At 55.4% G+C, this 19,795-nt stretch overlaps 1 protein-coding gene and 2 long non-coding RNA genes across 5 annotated transcripts in view; all 3 read right to left on the bottom strand.

Annotated features, from left to right (window-relative positions):
* Nucleotides 1-2,057: 2,057 nt before the first annotated feature.
* Nucleotides 2,058-13,523, bottom strand: LOC123330984. 2 transcript variants are annotated; one of them, XR_006547357.2, is made up of 5 exons: nucleotides 13,124-13,523; nucleotides 12,135-12,207; nucleotides 11,523-11,643; nucleotides 4,557-4,791; nucleotides 2,058-4,222 (listed from the first exon to the last, which is right to left on the bottom strand). It is a non-coding gene; the product is annotated as an uncharacterized LOC123330984 (long non-coding RNA). The 2 variants fall into 2 exon arrangements; XR_006547356.2 differs by lacking the exon at nucleotides 2,058-4,222 and having other exon boundaries at nucleotides 4,280-4,791.
* LOC123330985 lies at nucleotides 5,750-9,545 on the bottom strand. The gene is made up of 3 exons (XR_006547358.2): nucleotides 8,203-9,545; nucleotides 7,231-7,298; nucleotides 5,750-6,378 (listed from the first exon to the last, which is right to left on the bottom strand). It is a non-coding gene; the product is annotated as an uncharacterized LOC123330985 (long non-coding RNA).
* A 2,177-nt stretch (nucleotides 13,524-15,700) lies between the features above and the next one.
* NUP210 (nucleoporin 210) overlaps nucleotides 15,701-19,795 on the bottom strand; it is a 92,176-nt gene continuing 88,081 nt past the window's right edge. For both annotated transcript variants that reach the window (XM_044934250.2, XM_025272760.3), the window contains exons 37-40: nucleotides 19,111-19,327; nucleotides 18,458-18,553; nucleotides 18,294-18,377; nucleotides 15,701-17,079 (exon numbers count right to left, since the gene is read on the bottom strand). In XM_044934250.2, the coding sequence (XP_044790185.2) occupies nucleotides 16,979-17,079; nucleotides 18,294-18,377; nucleotides 18,458-18,553; nucleotides 19,111-19,327 (498 nt within the window). In that variant the 3' untranslated portion in view covers nucleotides 15,701-16,978. The remainder of the gene's footprint in view (nucleotides 17,080-18,293; nucleotides 18,378-18,457; nucleotides 18,554-19,110; nucleotides 19,328-19,795) is intronic.

The raw sequence follows: 19,795 nt of genomic DNA, 5'->3' as shown, positions 1-19,795 counted from the left end.
ATGCATATATGTGGTATCTAGAGAAACAGTATTGATGAGCCTATTTACAGGGCAGGAGTGGAGACAGAGACGTGGGAATCACTTGTGGACTCTGCGGGAGGGAGAGGGTGGGACGAGTGGGGAAAGCGGCATCAGCATATACGCACCAGCGCGTGTGGGGCGGAGAGCTGGTGGGAAGGTGCTCCATGATGACCCGGAGGGGTGGAATGGGGGAGGTGGGGAGGCTCATGAGGGGAATGTGTGTAGTTGTGGCTGATTCGAGTTGTGTGGCAGAAACCAATGCAACATTGTAAAAAAAAAATTTTTTTTTAAGACACTTAAGGGGATGTTCCTGGCAGTTCAGTAGTGAGAGGCCTCCTAGCCTCCACTGCAGGAGGTTTGGGTCTGATCCCTGGTCAGGGAACTAAGAGCCCACATGCTGTGTGAAGAGTCCTGCATCCCGGTAGACGTGCCTCAGGTCCAGGTGATGGGCCCTGCTCCCAGTCGCCGCCCTGGGTGGGGACGTGCTGGTCAGCACTGTGCCTTCTCTGACCTGGGTCAGAGCGGTCAGTCAGGGCCCCCGGCTGCAATGCTGCTGCTTCTCAGTCCTCACCTGGCACCACAGAACCAACCGCTGCTGGCTCTTCAAGACTGCTTTCCCTTGGAGTTTGCTTTGAAAAGGAAATCCTCTACTTAAACAAAAAAACACTGTTAAGAAAAAGAAAAGTATGGGAACAAATATTCACAAAATGTACATTCAACAAAGAACTTGTGAGTAGACTGTATAAAGAACGCTTACAACTTAATAATAAGACAAACAACCCAATTAAAAATGGGGAAAAGATGTGAACAGACATTTTACCAAAAAAGATATATTAATGGCAAATAAGCACACAAAAATATGCTCAGCTTCATTACTTGCTAGGGACATGCAAATCAAAATCAAAATGACTTATCTGTGAAACCAAAACCATCAGGAGGGCTTCCCAGGTGGCACAGTGGAAAAGAATCCACCTGCCAATTCTTCAAAGGACATCAGTCAAGAAATTGAAATGACAACCCTCCGAACAGGAGAAAATTTTTGTGAGTCATACATTTGATGAGACTTTTGTTTCTAGAATAACTAACTTTTTTCACTCAACAATCTAAAAAGACAATCCAGTGTAAAATGGGCAAAAGCTCTAAATAGACATTTCTCAAAAAAATATAATAAGCACATGAAAAGATGCTTGACATCATTAGTGATCAGGGAAATGTAAATCGAAACCAAGCTGACATACCACTTCACCCTTACTAGGTTAGCTAAAATTAAAAATACAGAAAATAATAAGCATTGGCAAGGATGTTGAGAAAGTGGACGCTCATACATAGCTGGAGGGAATCTAAAATAGTACAGCTGCTTTGCGAAATAGCCTGGAAGTTCCTCAAACATTTAAGCACTTATATGATCCAGAAATTCTATTCCTAGATATATAGCGAAGAGAGTTGAAAACATACATCCTCGCAAAAACTTGTACACAAATGTCATAACAGCATTGAGCAAAAATATGGAAACAAGTCTATCAACTGATTGATACAAAGCGGTCTATCCACACAATGAATACTTCAGTTCAGTTCAGTTCAGTCACTCAGTCATGTCTGACTCTTTGCGACCCCATGAACCACAGCACGCCAGGCCTCCCTGTCCATCACTAACTCCCGGAGTTCACTGAGACTCATGTCCATTGTGTCAGTGATGCCATCCAGCCATCTCATCCTCTGTCGTCCTCTTCTCCTCCTGCCCCCAATCCCTCCCAGCATCAGAGTCTTTTCCACTGAGTCAACTCTTCATATGAGGTGGCCAAAGTACTGGAGTTTCAGCTTTAGCATCATTCCTTCCAAAGAAATCCCAGGGCTGATCTCCTTCAGAATGGACTGGTTGGATCTCCTTGCAGTCCAAGGGACTCTCAAGAGTCTTCTCCAACACCACAGTTCAAAAGCATCAATTCTTCGGCGCTCAGCCTTCTTCACAGTCCAACTCTCACATCCATACATGACCACTGGAAAAACCATAACCTTGACTAGACGGACCTCTGTTGACAAAGTAATGAATATTTACTTGTTAATAAAAAAAGAATACAATACGGACCCCTGCTATATGGACGAACCCTGAAAACATGATGCTAAGTAGAAGAAGCCAGTCACAAAGGACCAGCTATTGCAGGGCTCCACTTACACGAAAGGTCCAGAATGGACAGATCCACAGAGAGAGAAATCGGCCAGCGGCAGCTGAGGGGAGGGGGTGGGTGACTGGTGGGTAGATGAAGATTTCTTTATGGGGTAATGAAAATACTCCAAAAGTGATTGTAAAACTCTGTGAATGTGCTGAAAAAGCATTGACTCGTACACTTTAAAAGGGAGAATTGTATAGTATGTTAATTATGTCTCACTGAAGCTATTAAAAGGAAAAACACTCCACCATATCTGGTAGCGCGGCTTCAATTAAGGAGTCTGACCGCTCTTCCCGAGTCTTATCTGAAGCGGGGCGATGCGGGTGGGTGGCCGGGAGGTGGGTAACCAGCTTCTCCAGGCTCAGCATGCAGCCCACCTAGGAGCTCCCCACCCCGCCGGGTTGGGGCCTGTCTCGAGGCTCTTCCTGCTGCTGTGTTTAAAAGACAGTCTTCAGTTTGATGGCGCCCCGGGACGACGTGCGCTAAGCCTGTCACGGCTGGGGTGGCAGCGGCACGCGCCTCGGAGAACGCGCGCCTCTGAAGGCAGCTGGGACTGGAACCCTCCTCCACTCACACGCACAATTCCAAACTCAGGGGTTTGTCCCACAGTAAACCCACTCACGAGCTCCCAGGCATCATGGACAGTGCCTTTCATGGAATGTCTGTGGCCTCAACCAAGGTTGTTCTCTACGGACCAACAAGGGTGACCTTCGGGATAAAGGAAGTGATGAGGGTCAGGCACACAGCGGCAGGTGTGGGTTTCTCCCAGCAGCACCAAAACACGAAGGAGTGTGCAGAATCGTGCGCTTGAATTTGTATAGACTCTTTCCACAAGGATATGCTCCAGATAATGCCAAAGGTAGGCACCGCTGGATTTTTTATACCTCCTCACGTATATTTTACCTTTTATATAACGACATCATCCTACGGGTGGAGAGAAGGCTGACTCTATAGCCTTTTGTACAGTTCAGATATTGTCTTCCATGCATGTATCACCTTTTCAAAGTATAGCCATAATAATAAGGAACAAAGAATCTCCAGGCCCTGTTTCCTCTGCACGGCTCTCTCTCGCCTCGCCTGGATGCCTTCTGATCCCCGAACCATCCCCCTGCCAGGAACTGCCACCAAGAGGCGCTCAGCAAGCATCTGATGAATGAGTGGCAGAGAGAGGCAGCCACCCCCCCGAACCAGCACAGTGGTCCTCCCTGGAGCATGTGGGCAGGAAGGTGTGCCCCGCCAGGGCTCAGTGGGGCTCTCAGACACCCTGAACCCACTGGCAAGAATCAGGCACCAGTCAACCATGCGGAGGGCTCTCCCCTCTCTCCCCTGCACACACTCAACTCTGACTCTGTCTTCATACTCCAGCTCACTGGCTCTTTGTTGAGGAAGTACAGACAAGTGGTGAACCATACAGACAGACAGACAAAAAATGGCAGAAAGAGCCAGGACTTAGAACTCCTGCTTGGCCACCCACTTGCTGATAAGCCCTGGACCCCCGTCTTCGGCTCTTGAGCGTCACTTAACTCATCCATGAATGGAAGGACGAATCCTTCTTTCCAGGCAGCTCTAAGGATAAATAAAGGTCATACACGGAAACAGAGACAGTGCCTGGCACCTTGTGCGGCCCCTCGCCCACTCCCTAATCCCTGCCTCGGGGATTTATCAGCTTTCACAAAGACCAGGCTGGAACAGAGATGCTGTTAAACAATAAACATTATTAGAAAACTAAGTATGTGTGTTGAAAATATACAGTTATTCACTAGGCAAACAGAGACAGAAGGCATAATTTTCAAAGCAGTTGAGGGGGGAAAATGAAATAGATAATTTGATCAATGAAATCATGATGAATTAAAATAAGATGGCCAAGTAAGTCTAAATAAACCAACAGTACAATAAAGGTTAATGTCTTCCACTCTCCTATCAAAAGGCAGAGACTCAGGCGGGAGGGTGCTTACCTGGTGGTTCAGTGGGTAAGACTCCAAGCTTCCACTGCAGGGGGCGTGGGTTTGATCCCTGGTCCAGGAAATAAGGTCCTACACGATGTATGGCGTGGCCAAAAAATAATAAAAAGGGCAGAGACTCAAACAGGACTCCCAAGAGGTCCAGGAGCACAAGTTTACGAGAGTTAAGGTGTCTCAGGAGCTCCCTGGGGATTGGAGTCTCTGCTGACTACCTCCCGGCCACCTCACCTGTCCTGATGCTCCACGTTGCTAATCCTCAGAGATGGCCATCAAGCCTCTCTCTTTCTGAGTAGCTGAGGAGCAATTTGTGGTTCTTCTAGATAAAGCTGCTTGGTGATTAAAGTCACCGTATCAATCACCTTGTTTCTGCAAATCAGGAAGGATCCTCTTTCCTCAGTCATCTCACCTTGCAGGAGCAGGTGGCTGGCCTGGAGTTGGTCCTACAACATTGCTCCTTGCAGTGACTGAAAGCACCTGTGCACAACTGCCGTGGAACTGAAGCCCTTCACCGCGTTTCTCACCCCCAGTGCCAGGCTCCTGGCGCCTGCATGCACAGAATGGAATATCAGGACGTGGGCCTGTTCCTCCACACGCCTTTGGTCCACTGTCTGCTGGACCTGTATGGCAGATGTTGACCTGCTCTTTAAAGAAGGGGAAGACAATCAGAAAAAGGAATCTTTAGTGTTAGATCCTTAGCACTGGACCTTGTCTGCATTAGCAATCCTTATCAGGAATGGGACGGCCCAGAGAGGTGGACTGACTTGTCTGAGGAGACACAGCAGAGGGTGTGCGGATGGTTGGATGGCATCACCAACTCTGTGGATGTGAATCTGAGCAAACTGGGAGACAGCGAAGGAGAGTGAAGCCTGACGTGCTGCAGTCCACGGGGTCGCAAAGAGCCAGACACAACTTAGCTCCTGAACAGCACACGGCATGCTAACCGCAGCCCAACCCCATGGAACCCTCAATTTGGCCATTCAGATGCGGCCTTCACGATGGCCACCATTAAAGAGTCTACAAATATTAAGTGCTACACTGTTTGTGGGAATAGCCACTGTGGAAAATGGTACAGAGGTTCCTCAGAAAACTAAAAACAGCATTGCCATATAACCTAGCAATCCCGATCCTAGACATATATCCAGAAAAAATTACAATTTGAAAAGATACATACATATGCAGATGCACCCCTATGTTCACAGCTGGGCTGTTTACAACAGCCAGGACACAGAAACAAGCTAAATGTCCATGGAATGGATAAGGAAGGTGTGACATGTGTATACACACAAATACATGCAATCGAATGATACTCAGCCACCAAAAAATGAAGTAATGCCCCAGAGATGATCATACTAAGCAAAGCAAATCAGACAAGAAAAAGACACACGCCACATGGTATCAGTATGTGCGGAGTTTAACGCACAACATACATGAGCCTGTCTGTGAAACAGGAGCAGATGCGTGGCTGCCGAGGGGAGAAGAGGGAGGGATCGGGAGCTTGGGATTCGCAGAGGCAAACTGTTACACACGGCACGGATAAACATCACGGGCCTCCTGCCGAGCGCAGGGACCCATTCAATATCCTATGATGAGGCCTAACAGGAAAGAAAGTGAGAAAGAATGTATACGTATGGATGACTGAGCATTTGCTGTACAGAAGAAATTAACATAAAACACTGTAAATCAACTATACTCCAATAAAAAAAAATGTTTAATGCTGCCTTCATGAATTTTGCTGTTACTGGGTATACACGAAACACATATTTAATTTTTTTCTTTACTGTTTTAAACAAAAATATTTTTAGGGGCGTTCCCTGGTGGCCTCGTGGTGAGGATTTGGTACGTTCACTACAGAGGCCCGGGCCTCCCTGGTGGCCCAGCAGTAAAGACCACACCTGCCAGTGCAGGAGATGCGGGAGATGTGAATCCAATCCTGGGTCAGGAAGATCCCCCAGAGCAGGAAATGGTAACCCACTGCAGTATTCTTGCCCAGGAAATCCCATGGACAGAGAGGCCTCATGGCCCACAGTCCAGGGGGTTGAAAAGAGTCTGACACGACAGAGCACACACCCAGGGGGGCGTTGAAGACCCGTCAGCAGCTCCTGCTCACGGTCAGGACTGAAGGGTAACGGGCCTGCCCCCAGGGTGAGTGATGCACTTCGGCCCACACCTCCTTGGGCAGGCCAGGACCTCCCAGGGCTGTCCGCACCTCCCAGCCTCTGCCTTTCCACCTGTAAAGTGGGGATAGGAACAGCCGCTGATGCTGGCGCCCCCAGCAGTCAATGGCCCTGTGAGATCGGCAGGGACTCTCACCCCCTGTCTCTGAAGGAAGCGGGAGGGCTCTGATAAACCTCCGCATGGGAGGACGCACCCAGGTGGTCACCGCATCCACCGTCCCCCTTACAGACGGGCTGGGGGGGTGGGCACTGCAGCCCCGAGACAAGGCCACCTGCTTAGCCACGGGGCAGAGCATCAGTAGCCGGGAGGCTGTCGGGGGCCCAGCAACGTTTTGCAGATGGGGGTCGGGGGGTGGAGGACAGAGGAAAAGACATACTAACGTGTCAAAATGAATAAATGTTCAATTAAGTGTCCACAGAACAGAACCTCAGTTGACTAGTCCATGGCATCTCCACTCATTGCCGTGTCGTTATATAGAAATTCTATTTAATGAGGCACGTGGGTGCCTTTTAATCTGTTTGCTGTGACGTGGAGTGGAGGCGCCCACACAAGGCCTAGGGCGAGGCTTAAAATAGCCCAGCCATGAGAAGGAGGGGGTGGCCAAAGTGCCCTCCCTCATTCATTCTTTCTTTCATTCATTCATTCAGCAAGCGCTGAGCCCCAGGGGGGCCAGCAGAGCCCGCATGAGGGACCCAGACGCCGCCTCTGGGAGCCTCTCCGGCAGCTGACTCTGCCCCCATCCGTCCCCCAAGGCCCACAGGGAGCAGGGCAGGCCTGACGTCACGGACTCTCGCTGCCAGCTGCAGAGCAGTGTGCACACCCAGCCCCACCGCCCCCCTCCCCGTGCCCCTCCTGGGCACACAGCATCCCCTCAGACCCTCTCCCGGTTCCTCGTGAATGCGTACGTGGTAGATGCCCCCTTCCAGAGGGCTGCAAGGAAGCCCATTACAGATTCCTAGGGCTCCGACTGCATCTGTAATTAGGAGAACACAGTGGTTCTAATTTTAACATCACTCCCACTACCCCGACCGCCTCCCCTCCCTGTCGTTTCTGGGAGGGATGCAGCCTGAGATCTAGTCTGTGACTTGCGATGAGTCATCTTTTGGAGAATTCTCCATACAGCGAGTGGCCCAAACCTCTTGTTCCGGGGTCCCTGACAGACACCTTCCCCACTGAGCTGCAAGCCCACCCATTTTAGTGCCTGGGCCAGCATGCAGGTTGGAGGCCTCAGCCCTGTTAACCCTGATCCTTAGAAAGAAATCCAACCACCTCCCCAGGCCGGCCAAGCCTCCATCAGGCTGATGAATCACTCCCCCCACACACAACTCCTCCCCCGAGCGTAGGACTGCCAGATAAAATAGAGGTTCCCAGTAAAATCGGAATTTCAGATAACAACAAGTGACTTAGGCAACGTTTGGAATACACTTATATTAAAAAATCCTTTTAACCAAACCAGTGAATCCTAAAGGAAATCAATCCTGAATATTCATTGGAAGGATTGATGCTGAAGCTCCAATACTTTGGCCACCTGGTGCGAAGAGCTGACTCATTGGAAAAGACCCTGATGCTGGGAAAGATCGAAGGCAGGAGGAGAAGGGGACGATAGAGGGATGAGCTGGTTGGATGTCTTCATTGACTCAATGGACATGAGTTTGAGCAAACTCTGGGACATAGTGAAGGACAGGGAGGCCTGGCGTGCTGCAGTCCATGGGGTCACAAAGAGTCGGACACAACTGAGCCACTGAACTACAACAAAAAATCTTTTGCTGTTCAGGACTTTAACTGGGTGCCCTGCATCCTCGTTCGTTAAAACCTGGGACCCTACTCCAGGCACGGGGCCCCTCTCCGTCCCACAGTCAGGCCCAGAGCGCTCCTACCTCAGGGCCTCTGCACATGCTGTTCCTCCGGCCAGAACACTCCTTCCCCGTCTCTGCCGATTCCTTGGCTCTGAGATCTCGACTCAAACGTCGCTGCAGAAAAGTCTTCTCTGACCACCAAACAGAAGCAGGGTCCCCTCCGCCATCATCCTGTCCCCTCCCATCTTGTCTGGTATTTCTCGGGGTACTTAGCACTATCTCTGCAACCGTGCTGTCTGTTTATGCTTTTTCCGTCTCCCCCACTACAGCGCCAGCTCCACGAGAGGAGCCAAGCCTGCCAGGCAGAGGGCCAGGCACATGCCCGTCTGCTGGCTGCTGAACATTCACAAGCAGCCCTGCAGGAGAGGGCGGCCCTCACCGCCGCGGAGGAAGCTGAGGCTCAAGGCAGTGGGCCACCTGGCCTTGGGCTCCAGCTGGCCCCTTACACGCCAGGAACGCTTCCCAGTACTTTCCACGGATTCCCTCATTTAATCTCACATCCGCTCAAACGACGGAAGCACCGCTGTGGCCTCCATTTGCAGGGTAAGGAAACTGAGGCACAGATCGGATGCTCGCAATAAAACAGCACGTGGGAAGTGGAGTCAGAATCTGGACCCAGGCTTTCTGACTTCAGAGCCCGCTCCTAGAAAACAGTGGCCTGGTCCAGCCTTTGACTTCACTCGCTTCAGTGTTTACAGCAGACCCACAGAAGCCCTGTCTGAGCCACACCACCTCAGCCCCCTCCTGACCTCGGCGATGCCCTTCCCTGGAACCGCCGCTGTCTGTTCAATGCAGACACACAGACACACCCACCCCCCACCTCCTGGTTCCCTCTGGTCATCTTTGCAAGGGCTGTCCCCTCCTCTTGGTGACCCTTGCCAGATTAGGAGTTTGGGATTAACATTGAATCCAGGGAACTCTACTCAATGTTCTGCAATACTCTACATGGAAAAAAGAATTCGAAAAAGAGTGGGTATGTGTATAACTGAATCACTTTGCTGTACACCTGAAGCCAACATAACATTGTAAACCAACTAAACGCCAATATAAAATAAAATTAAAATAAAAACAAAACCCTTGGGAAGAAAGCAGGGCAAATTGAAAGCAGAGTCAGCAATCAGCAGAGGGGCTACAGGTGAGGCTGCAGTTTGCCACTTTAATGAACTGATTACCCTGTAATTAGAGAAGTGCACGAGTCACCCGGGGGGCTTGTTGAACTGCAGGCCCTGACGCAGCAGGGCTGGGGTGCGGCCTGAGAGTCCGCATTTTCTCACAGGCTCCTGGGGGGCACCCATGCTGTCCATCTGAGGACCAGAGTCTGAGCAGTGAGGCTGTAGGGTGTTGCGGGAGAAGGATGGGGAGGAAGAGGAGAAGGATGGGAAGTGGGGGGAGGCCAGGGGGTGGGGAGGAGGAGGGGGAGGGGAGGGGTGCAGGAGGAGAAGAGGAAGAAGGGAAACTGCGGAAGAGAGGAGAGTCCTGCCCTGGAGCAGGAAGTCAGGCTGGCGGAGAAGGGAGACGAGAAGAGCAGCAGGGCAGGCTGACGGACCAGCCCAGGCTGCCGGGAGCATCGCCCCACTTGGGGTGGGAGGAGCCGAGGCAGCTCAGGTGTTCTGAGTCAGGCAGGAATGCGGAGCGGCTAGCACTGCCCTTCAGGGCCTCGCTGTGCCATGCCATGCCATGCCGGTTAAATCAGGCCGCGGTTGGCAGAGGAACCGGCCTGCTGGGCTGCCCAGTGCACCCCCCTCTGCCCGCCACCGCCGGGGCCTCTGCAGTTCCGTCTCCCACCTGCCAAGAGCGTCTCCCACCTGACAAGAGCAGGGCGGCCCCAGGGTGGCAGCTGTGCTCCCTGGGGATGCGGCTGCAGCGGGCAGGTGGGCGGGCAGGGCCCCGGCCTGGGGTCTGCGCCCTTGCTAGACCCGCAGGCTTTTGGAGCTGGGGCATCTAATCAGAGCCAAGGGGGACACTGAGGCCCAGGGAGGGGAAGGTCCTGGCTGGACAGTCAGGACCGGAAGTCTGGGGGAGCCTGGCTAAAGGGCCAAGGGGCAGAGGTGAGGGGAGGGCACGTGTTTCCTCCAAACACGTCCCGTCCACTCTCCTTGGGCGGAGCAGTCATCCTGCCAACTGTCACTGGGGGTACTCCACTCACACACACAGTGACCCCCAGGTTACCCCTCCAAGCAGCCGCTGGCCACGACATGCCCACTCAGGCACCTGCCATATGGGGGGCAGGCTCCCCACTGCACACAGCGGGACTCACAGCTCTGGGCATGCTCCCTCAGAGCATCTCGATAAAACTCAGGGCCCCCAGGCTTTCCAAGGTGACATCTGTGGTCTTTCATCCTTGGTTTAAAGGTATACGTTTATGAGTAGGACATAGAGCATATTAAGCACTTTACAGGTTGAGATACAATGAGGATTGACCCATAATTAGAATATTTTATACCATGACTTGATATAATAGCTTTTAACTGTCATATAAAATAAGCTACTCAGAATCTGAAATTATGTGAAATTGTACTGAAAGTGGGCTTTATCCATTTTGTCACTCAAAAAGTGAGAAACTTAAAAAAGTAAGATCCAGTTAGATTGGGAAGAATTAACTTTAGAAGTTAATTAACTGACTTCTCTCCAGGTGTCCTAAATTCAGAACATCTCAACCCAGCCACGCACGCCCCTGGGGAATGCCACAGGCCTGGGGGACACAGGAGGCCTTGTTTGAATGCACTGACCCATCACCCCAAATTGGCACTTCCCTGCACCCCCTAGTTTCGGAGCCGAGAGCTTTTTATACCCAGAACAATAGGCCATAACTCTGTCCCAAATGGGTGAGGATATGAATCCAGGCCCCAGCGTTCCTTCCCACTGCTCAACACTGCCCCCAGAGGACGCTGGGAGTTTCCGATATGCCTGGTCACTCAGCCATGTCCGACTCTTTGCGACCCTTTGGATTATAGCCCGCCAGGCTCCTCTGTCCATGGAATTCTCCAGGCAAGAACACTGGATTGGGTTGCCATGTCCTATTCCAAAAGCAGCTTCTGACCTGCGGCTCATACCAGCCCCTCTGACAATGTCCCACGCCTGGTTCTGACTACCCTCCTCCTAGGAGCCTCCTCCAACCCAGCCGCGTCCCTCCCCTGAGGCTGCAGCACGCCCCACCCACAGGAGCAGCTCTGCGCCTTGCTGGGTCTCCCCCTGCCCCACCGAGAGAAGCCTTGTCTGACTCATCCCTCCAACTCCCACCCTGCCAGCTCCTGGGGAAGCAGAGCGTTGACAAAGGCTGCCAGAATCTCCTGGAGGTGGTAACAGCACCTTACCCCTCCCGGCTCAGGGAACAAAATTACCGGCTTGACAGCCGACAGGAGTCTGCCTCCAACTTGGGCGCCTTGATCATTTTCCTTTGATTTAGACCATGAGCTCCTGTTCTCCTCCCCCACAGGGGGGCGAATGGCGTTTCCGTGGTTCCTGAAAATAAAGTATTATGTTTACACAAACACCCTACCTCTGTCCATCAATGCCCTCCACCTGGACCCAATGGGCAGTAGGGGCAGGAAGTGGGGCCTACATCTTCTGCATTTTAAGATGCTTCGGTCCCAAACCTATACTTTTGAAGAAAAAAAAGACACACTCCAGCACACAAAACATCCTTCATCCAGTGCCTCTGTCTTTGTCAGCTGCCAAAGAGAAGCTGATCCTTTCGTGTCTGGTTATGAGTGAGCTAAAACTAGTCCTTTCCTGCCTCTGAAATGAGTGGCTTGGGAGTAGGTTAGTGGGCAAGGTGGGACTCCTCACTTCTGTTGATATCAGCTGACTGGCCGTGGCTGCCAGAATGCTGGACTGTAGGGAGTCCAAGGCAGAGTCCTGCCTGAGCAAGAAAGAGAGTTCTGGGAGTGATCAGCAATGTCTGCCAGGGACACAAGAAGGGGCCGGGGGCAGGCACGTGCCAGAATGCTTACTGTTCATGGAGCAACTCAGAGACTGAAAGCTGGTGGCCTGAGAGGTTTCTTGGGCCTCCACAAGTTGGTTTTTCTAAAAAATATATATATATATTAAAACTTTATTACCAATATGTATACACGGGAAGGTTTTACCTCCCCCGAGCTGGAATTTCAGAGTCTCTAGAAAACCAGAAGAACGGGCCAGCAGGGCTCTGCTCCCACCTGGCAGGTGAGCCCAGTGGGCGAGGCCACCCACCCTCAGCCCCGCACTCTCCGGGCCGCGTGCTGGGCTGTCCTGTGGTTTGTGAGCCTGCACCTGCCTGTGATTTGACTCCATCGGCCTGGTGAGCGGCAGCAGGGACTCTGGCGGGGAAGGTTTCACAGCCCCCAGGAGAGCGAGGGCGGTTGCCTCCAAGCCCCAGGGAGACGAAGCTAGAGCAGCTCACAGTTACTGAGCGCCACGCGCTTGCTTGCCAGCACGCTGGGGGTCTAACACAGCAGCTCCCGGAAGCCACACAGCGCACCGTGGAGGAGGAGGCTGCGTGACTACTGCCACTTTGCAGATGGGGGAACTGAGGCTCCGGGAGGTGACAGGGCGTCCTCAAGGTCATGGCCGCCTGCTGGTGAGCGGCAGAGGCAGGCGCCCTGCGGTGGCCGGGCCCGTGCCTCAGGCCCTGGGCTGCTGCCCTTGGCCTCCCGACACGCCCCACTCCGTGGAGAAGGACCCAAGGGGCGAGCCACCGCCACCCCGGGGCGACGGTCCCTGGGAACCACGGAGCAATGGGAAAACGCACCTCCCGGTGCTTGCTGTCGTCTCCATTTGCTTTCAGCAAATACTCCCCACGTGAAAGTGGTCACGTCATGAGTCTGCTGATGAAATCCTCCCCGCAGGAGTTTATGTGCGCCACTTACATACAACATAAAACCCAACAAGAGAACAGACGATCCCCAAACGCACGGTTCTGGCTTTGTTTTCTTCCCGTCTCTCTTTAACTGAGATCGCTCACCTCATGTGACATTAAAATTGGGGCTCCAGACGGGCTCCTTGAAGGTTAGTCGTGGGGGAAAGGCCCCCGCCATCCACCGATGAGTCCTTGTGTCCTGGGTGGCTACTCCGGGTGGAGGAGGAGCAACCTTGACCGTCAGGAGAAGGGCCTGGTGTACTACCCGGGGGAGGAGGGCCCGCTAGTCACTTTCTGTCTCTGGGCCTCAGTTTTCCCGTCTGCACGATAAGGGAGTTGAACAACAAGAAAAAGTACAACTCATGATTGTTCTCTGTTAATGACCTTGACTCTTGACCCCCTCCTCTCACACCGTGACTTTGCAGCACCCCCCAGCCAAGGTAGCCTGTCCCCAAGCCTTGATTCTAGATTCAGATTCATGACTCGCTTTGTTCAAGAGACTGGAGAGCAGCGGCTCGCAGCCCAGCCCCGGGGGCGGTGTGCGTCCCCACCTCCTCTCTTGGTCCTGGTCGTCACCTGGCCCACTGGGGTGATGAGAGCACAGAAGCCCAAGGAGGAGAAAACCAGAGCTCTGGGGAGGAGGGCCCTGCGTGGTTACCTCCACGGCGCCTGCCCGAGTGCCTGGTCGGGGCGCTGACGCGGGGCACGCTTCCCGCTCCTGTCAAGGCCACCAGGAAGGCCTGTCAAGCTCCAGGCAGAGCCCAGGAGCGAACAGGCTGAGGGGAGGGGTCCGAGGCCACAGCCGCGTCACTCAGACTCTGAGACAAGCGGTGGAAAGCTGCCCCACCGGGTTCAGCCAGAAGGGAGTTCATGCCGTGCTTTGTAGCAGTCACCTACTGCTGCAGTAACGCTGCCCGACAAGCCGCCCCCAGTGTCGGTGAGCTTGTAACCGCCGTCACTCACGCCCGGGCCAGGCGGCTGGGGGTGGGGACGCGTGTCTCAGGTGCCCTGGGCCCCCCTGTGATTCTGTCAACGGCAGAAGCACACGGAGGGTCAGGGGAACTGGTGAGGCCTCTAAGCCCAGGCTCTGAATGGACACGTGGCCACCTCCACCCACATTCCACTGGCCAAAGCAAGTCACGTGACCTCCACGGCGGCGGGGTCATGCATTCAGCCTTGGGGGAGGCGCAGGGAGGCGGAGGGCTGGGAGGAACGTGCAGCCCATGTACCGCCTGTTACCCTGGTGCCACCGCGGGCTGGCGGGTAGGGAGGCCCCCCAGGTGTTAGGAAGGCCGCTCTGCAGACGGGGGAACATGAGCCCCTCCCACCGCAGACAGTGGGCCTGCACCTCGGCCACCTCATCTGTAAACCCCGTGCCTTTCCCACCCACCTGGACGCCCAGGCTGTGGTGTGTCTCAGAGCTGGTGTCTCAGACCTTGAGATGTAACATGTCTAATACGGCCCCCTCCCCGCCCCCAACACACACAGACACAGAGAAACAGGAGGAGACAGAGAGAAACAGAGTTATTTTTTGGCCAAACTTAGGAATTCTAGAGGGGAAAAAAAACCCTATATGCAATACTGTATTTTTAGCACGAAATGGTGCTGAAAGCATTTTTTGGCACCCTTGAGAGAGTGAAAGTTGCTTGGTTAGCTCGGGAACAGAAAACGGAGGCAAGTCACCGGGTTTTGTCAACGCCCTCGCCTCCGGCCGGGTCTGGTTGTTTCCAGTAGCACGTGCTTTAAGATGATGGTGACGTCTGGGGAAAAGAAAGCCCAGACCTCTCGGCCATAGGCCCAGGTGTCCGTCCAGCTCTGTCAGGGGTCAGAGTGCCTGAGATGAGCAAAGGGAGGAAGACGCAGTGATCAGGGAGGAGACCAGCTGGGCAGACCCTGACACATTTCCATTTTCATCTGAAAGAAGTTGAGTCATCCGTGGCCCTCACCTCCAGGGGCTGGGAAGGGCCATGGTTGCAGACTCTGGCCAACAGGTAAGGTGGGAGCTGTTTGCTGAGGAGCCTTCCAGAAGAGAAGCCTTCAGCCCTTAGAAAGAGACAGGGAGGGTTTGTCTCTGCGCTTCTTCTTCTGGACGCTGCCATGTCCAGTCGTGATGTGATACCTGGATCCTGGCAGCCACCTTGTGCCACTGAGGGCCGTGCCTGAGAGCTGTGCTGACTTGTACTGAGTGCTGCGTGCCAGGCGGGCCCTGTGCTGAGCATGTGTGCGTGTGTTAGTCACTCGGTTGTGTCCAACTCTTTGCAACCCCATAGACTGTAGCCCGCCAACCTCCCCTGTCCATCAGATTCTCTGGATGATCTCTCTAGAGGAGATTCTCCATTCTCCTCTGTCCTGGGTCTCCCACATTGCAGGCACATTCTTTACCGTCTGAGCCACCAGGGGCATATGGTATCATTACATGCTTTCTAGGTGTTCCTGTGGACCAGACTGCAGAGACACACCAGGTCTGTTCCCATCCTCGAGGCTGGACCAGCCAGGGCGGGGCAGTGGGGCTGATGATGGTCACAGAGATCCCTCAGAGGGGAGGGAGGCCCGGGTGTACAGCCAGAGGAGAGGCCCATAGAACAGACCCACTCCCCATATTCACATAACGGGAAGTGGCAACACCGGCCTGGGTGGGCTCCAGGCAGGACGCAGGGGACTCCGGCAATAATCACACTCGTGTTAAGAAATTAAATCGAGCTTTATTAAATAAACCAAGTAGAAATGTGCCTATTTACATCCAAGTTGTCAGTTTGAGCTCAAGTAATATGCCAAGGCACAATTCTTCCTGTCTCTAGCTTTAAAAAAATAAATTGCGTGGTCCAGCCCCAAAGGACTGAGGCAGATTCAGGCATACGGCTCAGGTTCAAAGCTGGAGGCCCCACGGCAGGGTCCACGCGCGCCGGGCTCTGGGGCTTCCTGGGGGCAGCCCGGCTCCCCGGCCACGGGAGGGCCGTGTCCTGGAGGTCTCAGCTGCCACATGGACGAGGGCTGGGCAGGAGGCCGTTTTCCGAGCTGCCTCTTCCCTGGCCCCTTCTGGGGAGCTGCCTTGAGGGAGCCTGTCCCGCAGGGCGGCGGAGGCTCAGATCGGCAAGGTGCTTCGTACAGAAGGCGGGGCGGAGAACGCGGGCCTGTGCGTGGGCAGAGGACTGAGCACACGGGCAGTGCCTGGCTCCAGGTCAAGGACACCTCCCTGATTCCAACTCTGAAGCCCCTGTGCTGATAGTGAAGCCGGGACAGGCAGGACGGGCTGTCCCCCGGGGCGGAGGCCAAGTTTACCACCGGGGAAAACAAAGAACCACAGAGGACACTGTCCGTTCACAGCGGCCCTCGGTGGGGGCAGGAGGAAAGGCTCCCAGCTCCGGGAGTTTCAGGAGCCCCTGAGGCTGATCTGGGCGCCCTGGCCCAGCCCTGAGGCTCCTCATGTAGCCCTGGGGTGGCCCCGGTCACTTGCGCCCATTTGCTCCAATCATTTCCCAGCAGGAGCCAGACGGGGGAAGTGTCGGGTTTCCAGAGAGAAAAGAACTCACACAAATAAAAAACATCACTGACAAAGTCCTTTCCCTGAGAACACTGCTCTCGCAGCATCTACAGAGCCCTGGTCCACAGACGGCCGCCTGCTCTAAGCCTGAGAACGGTGTCATTCTAGAGACCCCAAAATAGTAAAAGCTGCGTGTGCTTCAAGAAGCCCCAGACAACAGGTCGAGGAGGGAGCCAAAGTCTTCGCCTCTGCAAGACTCAGTAAAACAAAACAATAAAAACAAAACAAAACAAAAAACCCAAACAACAAACTTAAATTCCTACATGTAAGACTGAGCTCGTGGGCACAGCCTAGACTCCAGTTACAGGCAGGGGGCGGCGGTGATGGTGGCAGGGGCGGCTGGGGCCGGGGCTCGCTCCAGGCTGGACCCTGCAGGCCCGTCCCTGGGGGCGGTGGGGCCCGGGGTCTCGGCCAGCTGCCTAGTGGGACGGGTACCATGGGCTCCACAGCCCCGAGGCGGGGCTGGTTCGGCGGGCAGGAGGGAGTGCGTTGAAAGGTGTTGGCGATGAGGCAGCAAAATCTAGGCAGGAAGAGAGACGCGGTCAGCTGAAGGGAGACCTCAACGCCCCTGGACTTCGCAGGCCCGCGCCAGATGATGGTCAGGAAGCGGCCCAGGCTCCCGGGCCGGTAGGCGGGGTCCACAGGGGCCTGCTGAGCTGCACAGGCAGAGGCCTGGGCCACAGCCTGACCTCCCAGAGCGCACAGCCTGCCGGGCAGAGACTCAGGATCTCAGGACCACGTCCCATCCAGGGGGCACTCGGGGAAAGGGGCCTGTCCATCTGGGCAGTGAAAGCTATAGGAACAGAGTCCAACGTGTGTGGGTGGAAGGGTCTGGGGTGCTCAGGAGGCAAGGTGAAGCCCCCGGCACGACTCCCGCAAAACAGGGAGGCGTGTGCTGGGGGATGCGGGTTGCAGGGCGAGGCCCACTGCAGGACAGCTGATCAACAGGACAACGACAGTAAATAACAGGACGACTCTGTGGTCAGAGTGGACACAGGGAAGCGAGCTGCTGAGCAGTCCACGGCCTCCCCTGGGCGTCACAGGCCTGAGAGCTAGCCTGGACGAGGGCTGTGATTCTGGGGTCCAGGACACGTGGAAGGTCTTGTTACCCAGCAACATGCATCTATACAGAAAGCTGTGTCCTCTTCCAAGAAACTCACAGGCCCCTTGAAGCCAGGCCATGCCCCCATGTAGGTCAGTAGACACCCCCTCAAGGATTCTTTGTGTCGAGGAGAGAACCCTTGAAAGGGAATCGGGAGACACAGGGCCGCCATGTACAGCGGCGCAGGTTGCACACTGCACAGCCCCAGGAGACGCACTCGTGGGGTCACCAGGGCCTCAGGACCGCAGAGACAGCTGGATTACGAAGAGGAGTGAATCATGCGATTCTTCTCTGAGCATCATCTCCTCGGGACCGCCCAAACCCTCACCTCTGAGTCAGCCCATCCGCCCCTTGCTGAGAGCCCTAGGAAGCGGCTCCAGTGGGCGGGAACCAGCTGCCCGAGCACACCGGCAGACCCAGGGTCCCTGGCCCCAGCCCCTCTGCCTTCCCTGGTCTGCCCCAGGGAAAGCTCTCCTTGCCCAGGACTGACGTCCACCAGCTCCCGTTCCCCGGCCAGCGCCCGGACCTGTCCTCTGGGGCTCACACCCCAGCTTCAACTCACGCCCGGGGCCGGGCCTCGTGAGACCCAGGGTTCCCCCACCCCTGGACCGCTCCGCGGGGCGGCTACTCACAGTGAGGGTTGTGCTGAGGGCTGGCTCTTGGGGAGAGGGCTGGCGTGGCGGGGGCCTCCCGGGGCGCGCAGACCGCGTGGTAGGCTGAGAGAGGCACAGGCGGCTATTAGAGTCGGGGCGGGGACGGCAGGGCAGACGGAGGGGGACGCGGCGCGCCAGCTCACCTATGATTGTGGCCGCTGTCCCAGCCAGCAGGGCGAAGAGTGTGAAGAACATGGCCTGGTAGGAGTCCAGGACACGCTGGAAGAGCCCGGCGCCATCTGCAGCCCAGGACACAGTCACCAACGCGCCCACAGAGCCCCGAGGGCTGTGCCCACGCTCGGGGGGAGAGGCCGGGCCCGAGCCCAGTCAGCCCAGGGCCCGCCCTGTCCATCTCCTGAGCCCACCCCCTGGGCCCAGGGCCCACCCCGTCCATCTCCTGAGCCCACCCCCTGGGCCCAGGGCCCACCCCGTCCATCTCCTGAGCCCACCCCCTGGGCCCAGGGCCCGCCCCGTCCATCTCCTGAGCCCACCCCCTGGGCCCAGGGCCCTGCCTCCTGGAGCAGGGAGGAGGCTCAGCTTCCGGCCCTTCAGGGGCATGGTGCCCCGAAAGCCAAGGCCATGCTCAAGGGGTACAATTCAGTCACATTTAACAAGACCTCCGGCTGCCCTGTGAGCGCAGATGGGGGTGAGGGGAGCAAAGCCCGCCCGCCAGTGACTCGGTCACTTGCTCGGGGGGGCACGTGCGTTTCTGCTCCTCCCGCCCCCACACTCCCAGTTCCGCTCCTGGCTGGACCACACTGACCGCCCTCCCCCGGGGCCCTGTCCCGTGACTCACGAGCACCCGGGCCTCGGCGGTCCATCACGAAGGCCACGGTGACTGGGATGGTGACAGCCTGGTCAGTGCTGGGGCTGGAGAAGGTCAAGGTGGTGGACAGAGGCCCCTGGCTGCCGGCCGCGGGGTCGGAGATGCCGACTGTGTAGGTGACGAAGCTTGGCAGCCCCAGAGACTTCTCCTTCATGAAGGCCAGCACGGCCGGGGACCCCGACTTCACCTGGGAGACACGTCAGGGCTGAGGATGTGAACGCCGGCTCAGTCATGTTCGACTCTCCGCGACCCCGTGGACTGTAGCCCACCAGGCTCCTCTGTCCGTGGGATTCTCCAGGTGAGAATACTGGAGTGGGTTGCCATGCCCCCCTCCAGGGGATCTTCCCGACCCAGGGATCGAACCTGCATCTCTTGCGTCTCCTGCATTGGCAGGTGGGTTCTTTACCACTGCGCCACCTGGGGAGCCCCAGGGCTGAGGGCACACGCCCACTTCTTCCTGACACTCATGGTGCCCTGCTAGCTGGGCATATCCAGCCGACAGGCGCGCAGCCCACAGAGTCAGAGGAGCACACTGTCTAGGCTGGGTGTTTTTTAAAAGGACACATCAGTACCACGGAATTCTAATCAACAGCTCCTTTTAAATAATGCTGTGCTACGTGAGCCATCCCCAAACTCGCTTCCCGAGGGGGCAGCC

The sequence above is a fragment of the Bubalus bubalis genome, chromosome 21, assembly GCF_019923935.1.
Source record: "Bubalus bubalis isolate 160015118507 breed Murrah chromosome 21, NDDB_SH_1, whole genome shotgun sequence".
NCBI lineage: Eukaryota > Metazoa > Chordata > Mammalia > Artiodactyla > Bovidae > Bubalus > Bubalus bubalis.
This window is presented reverse-complemented; position numbering and strand designations above follow the sequence as displayed.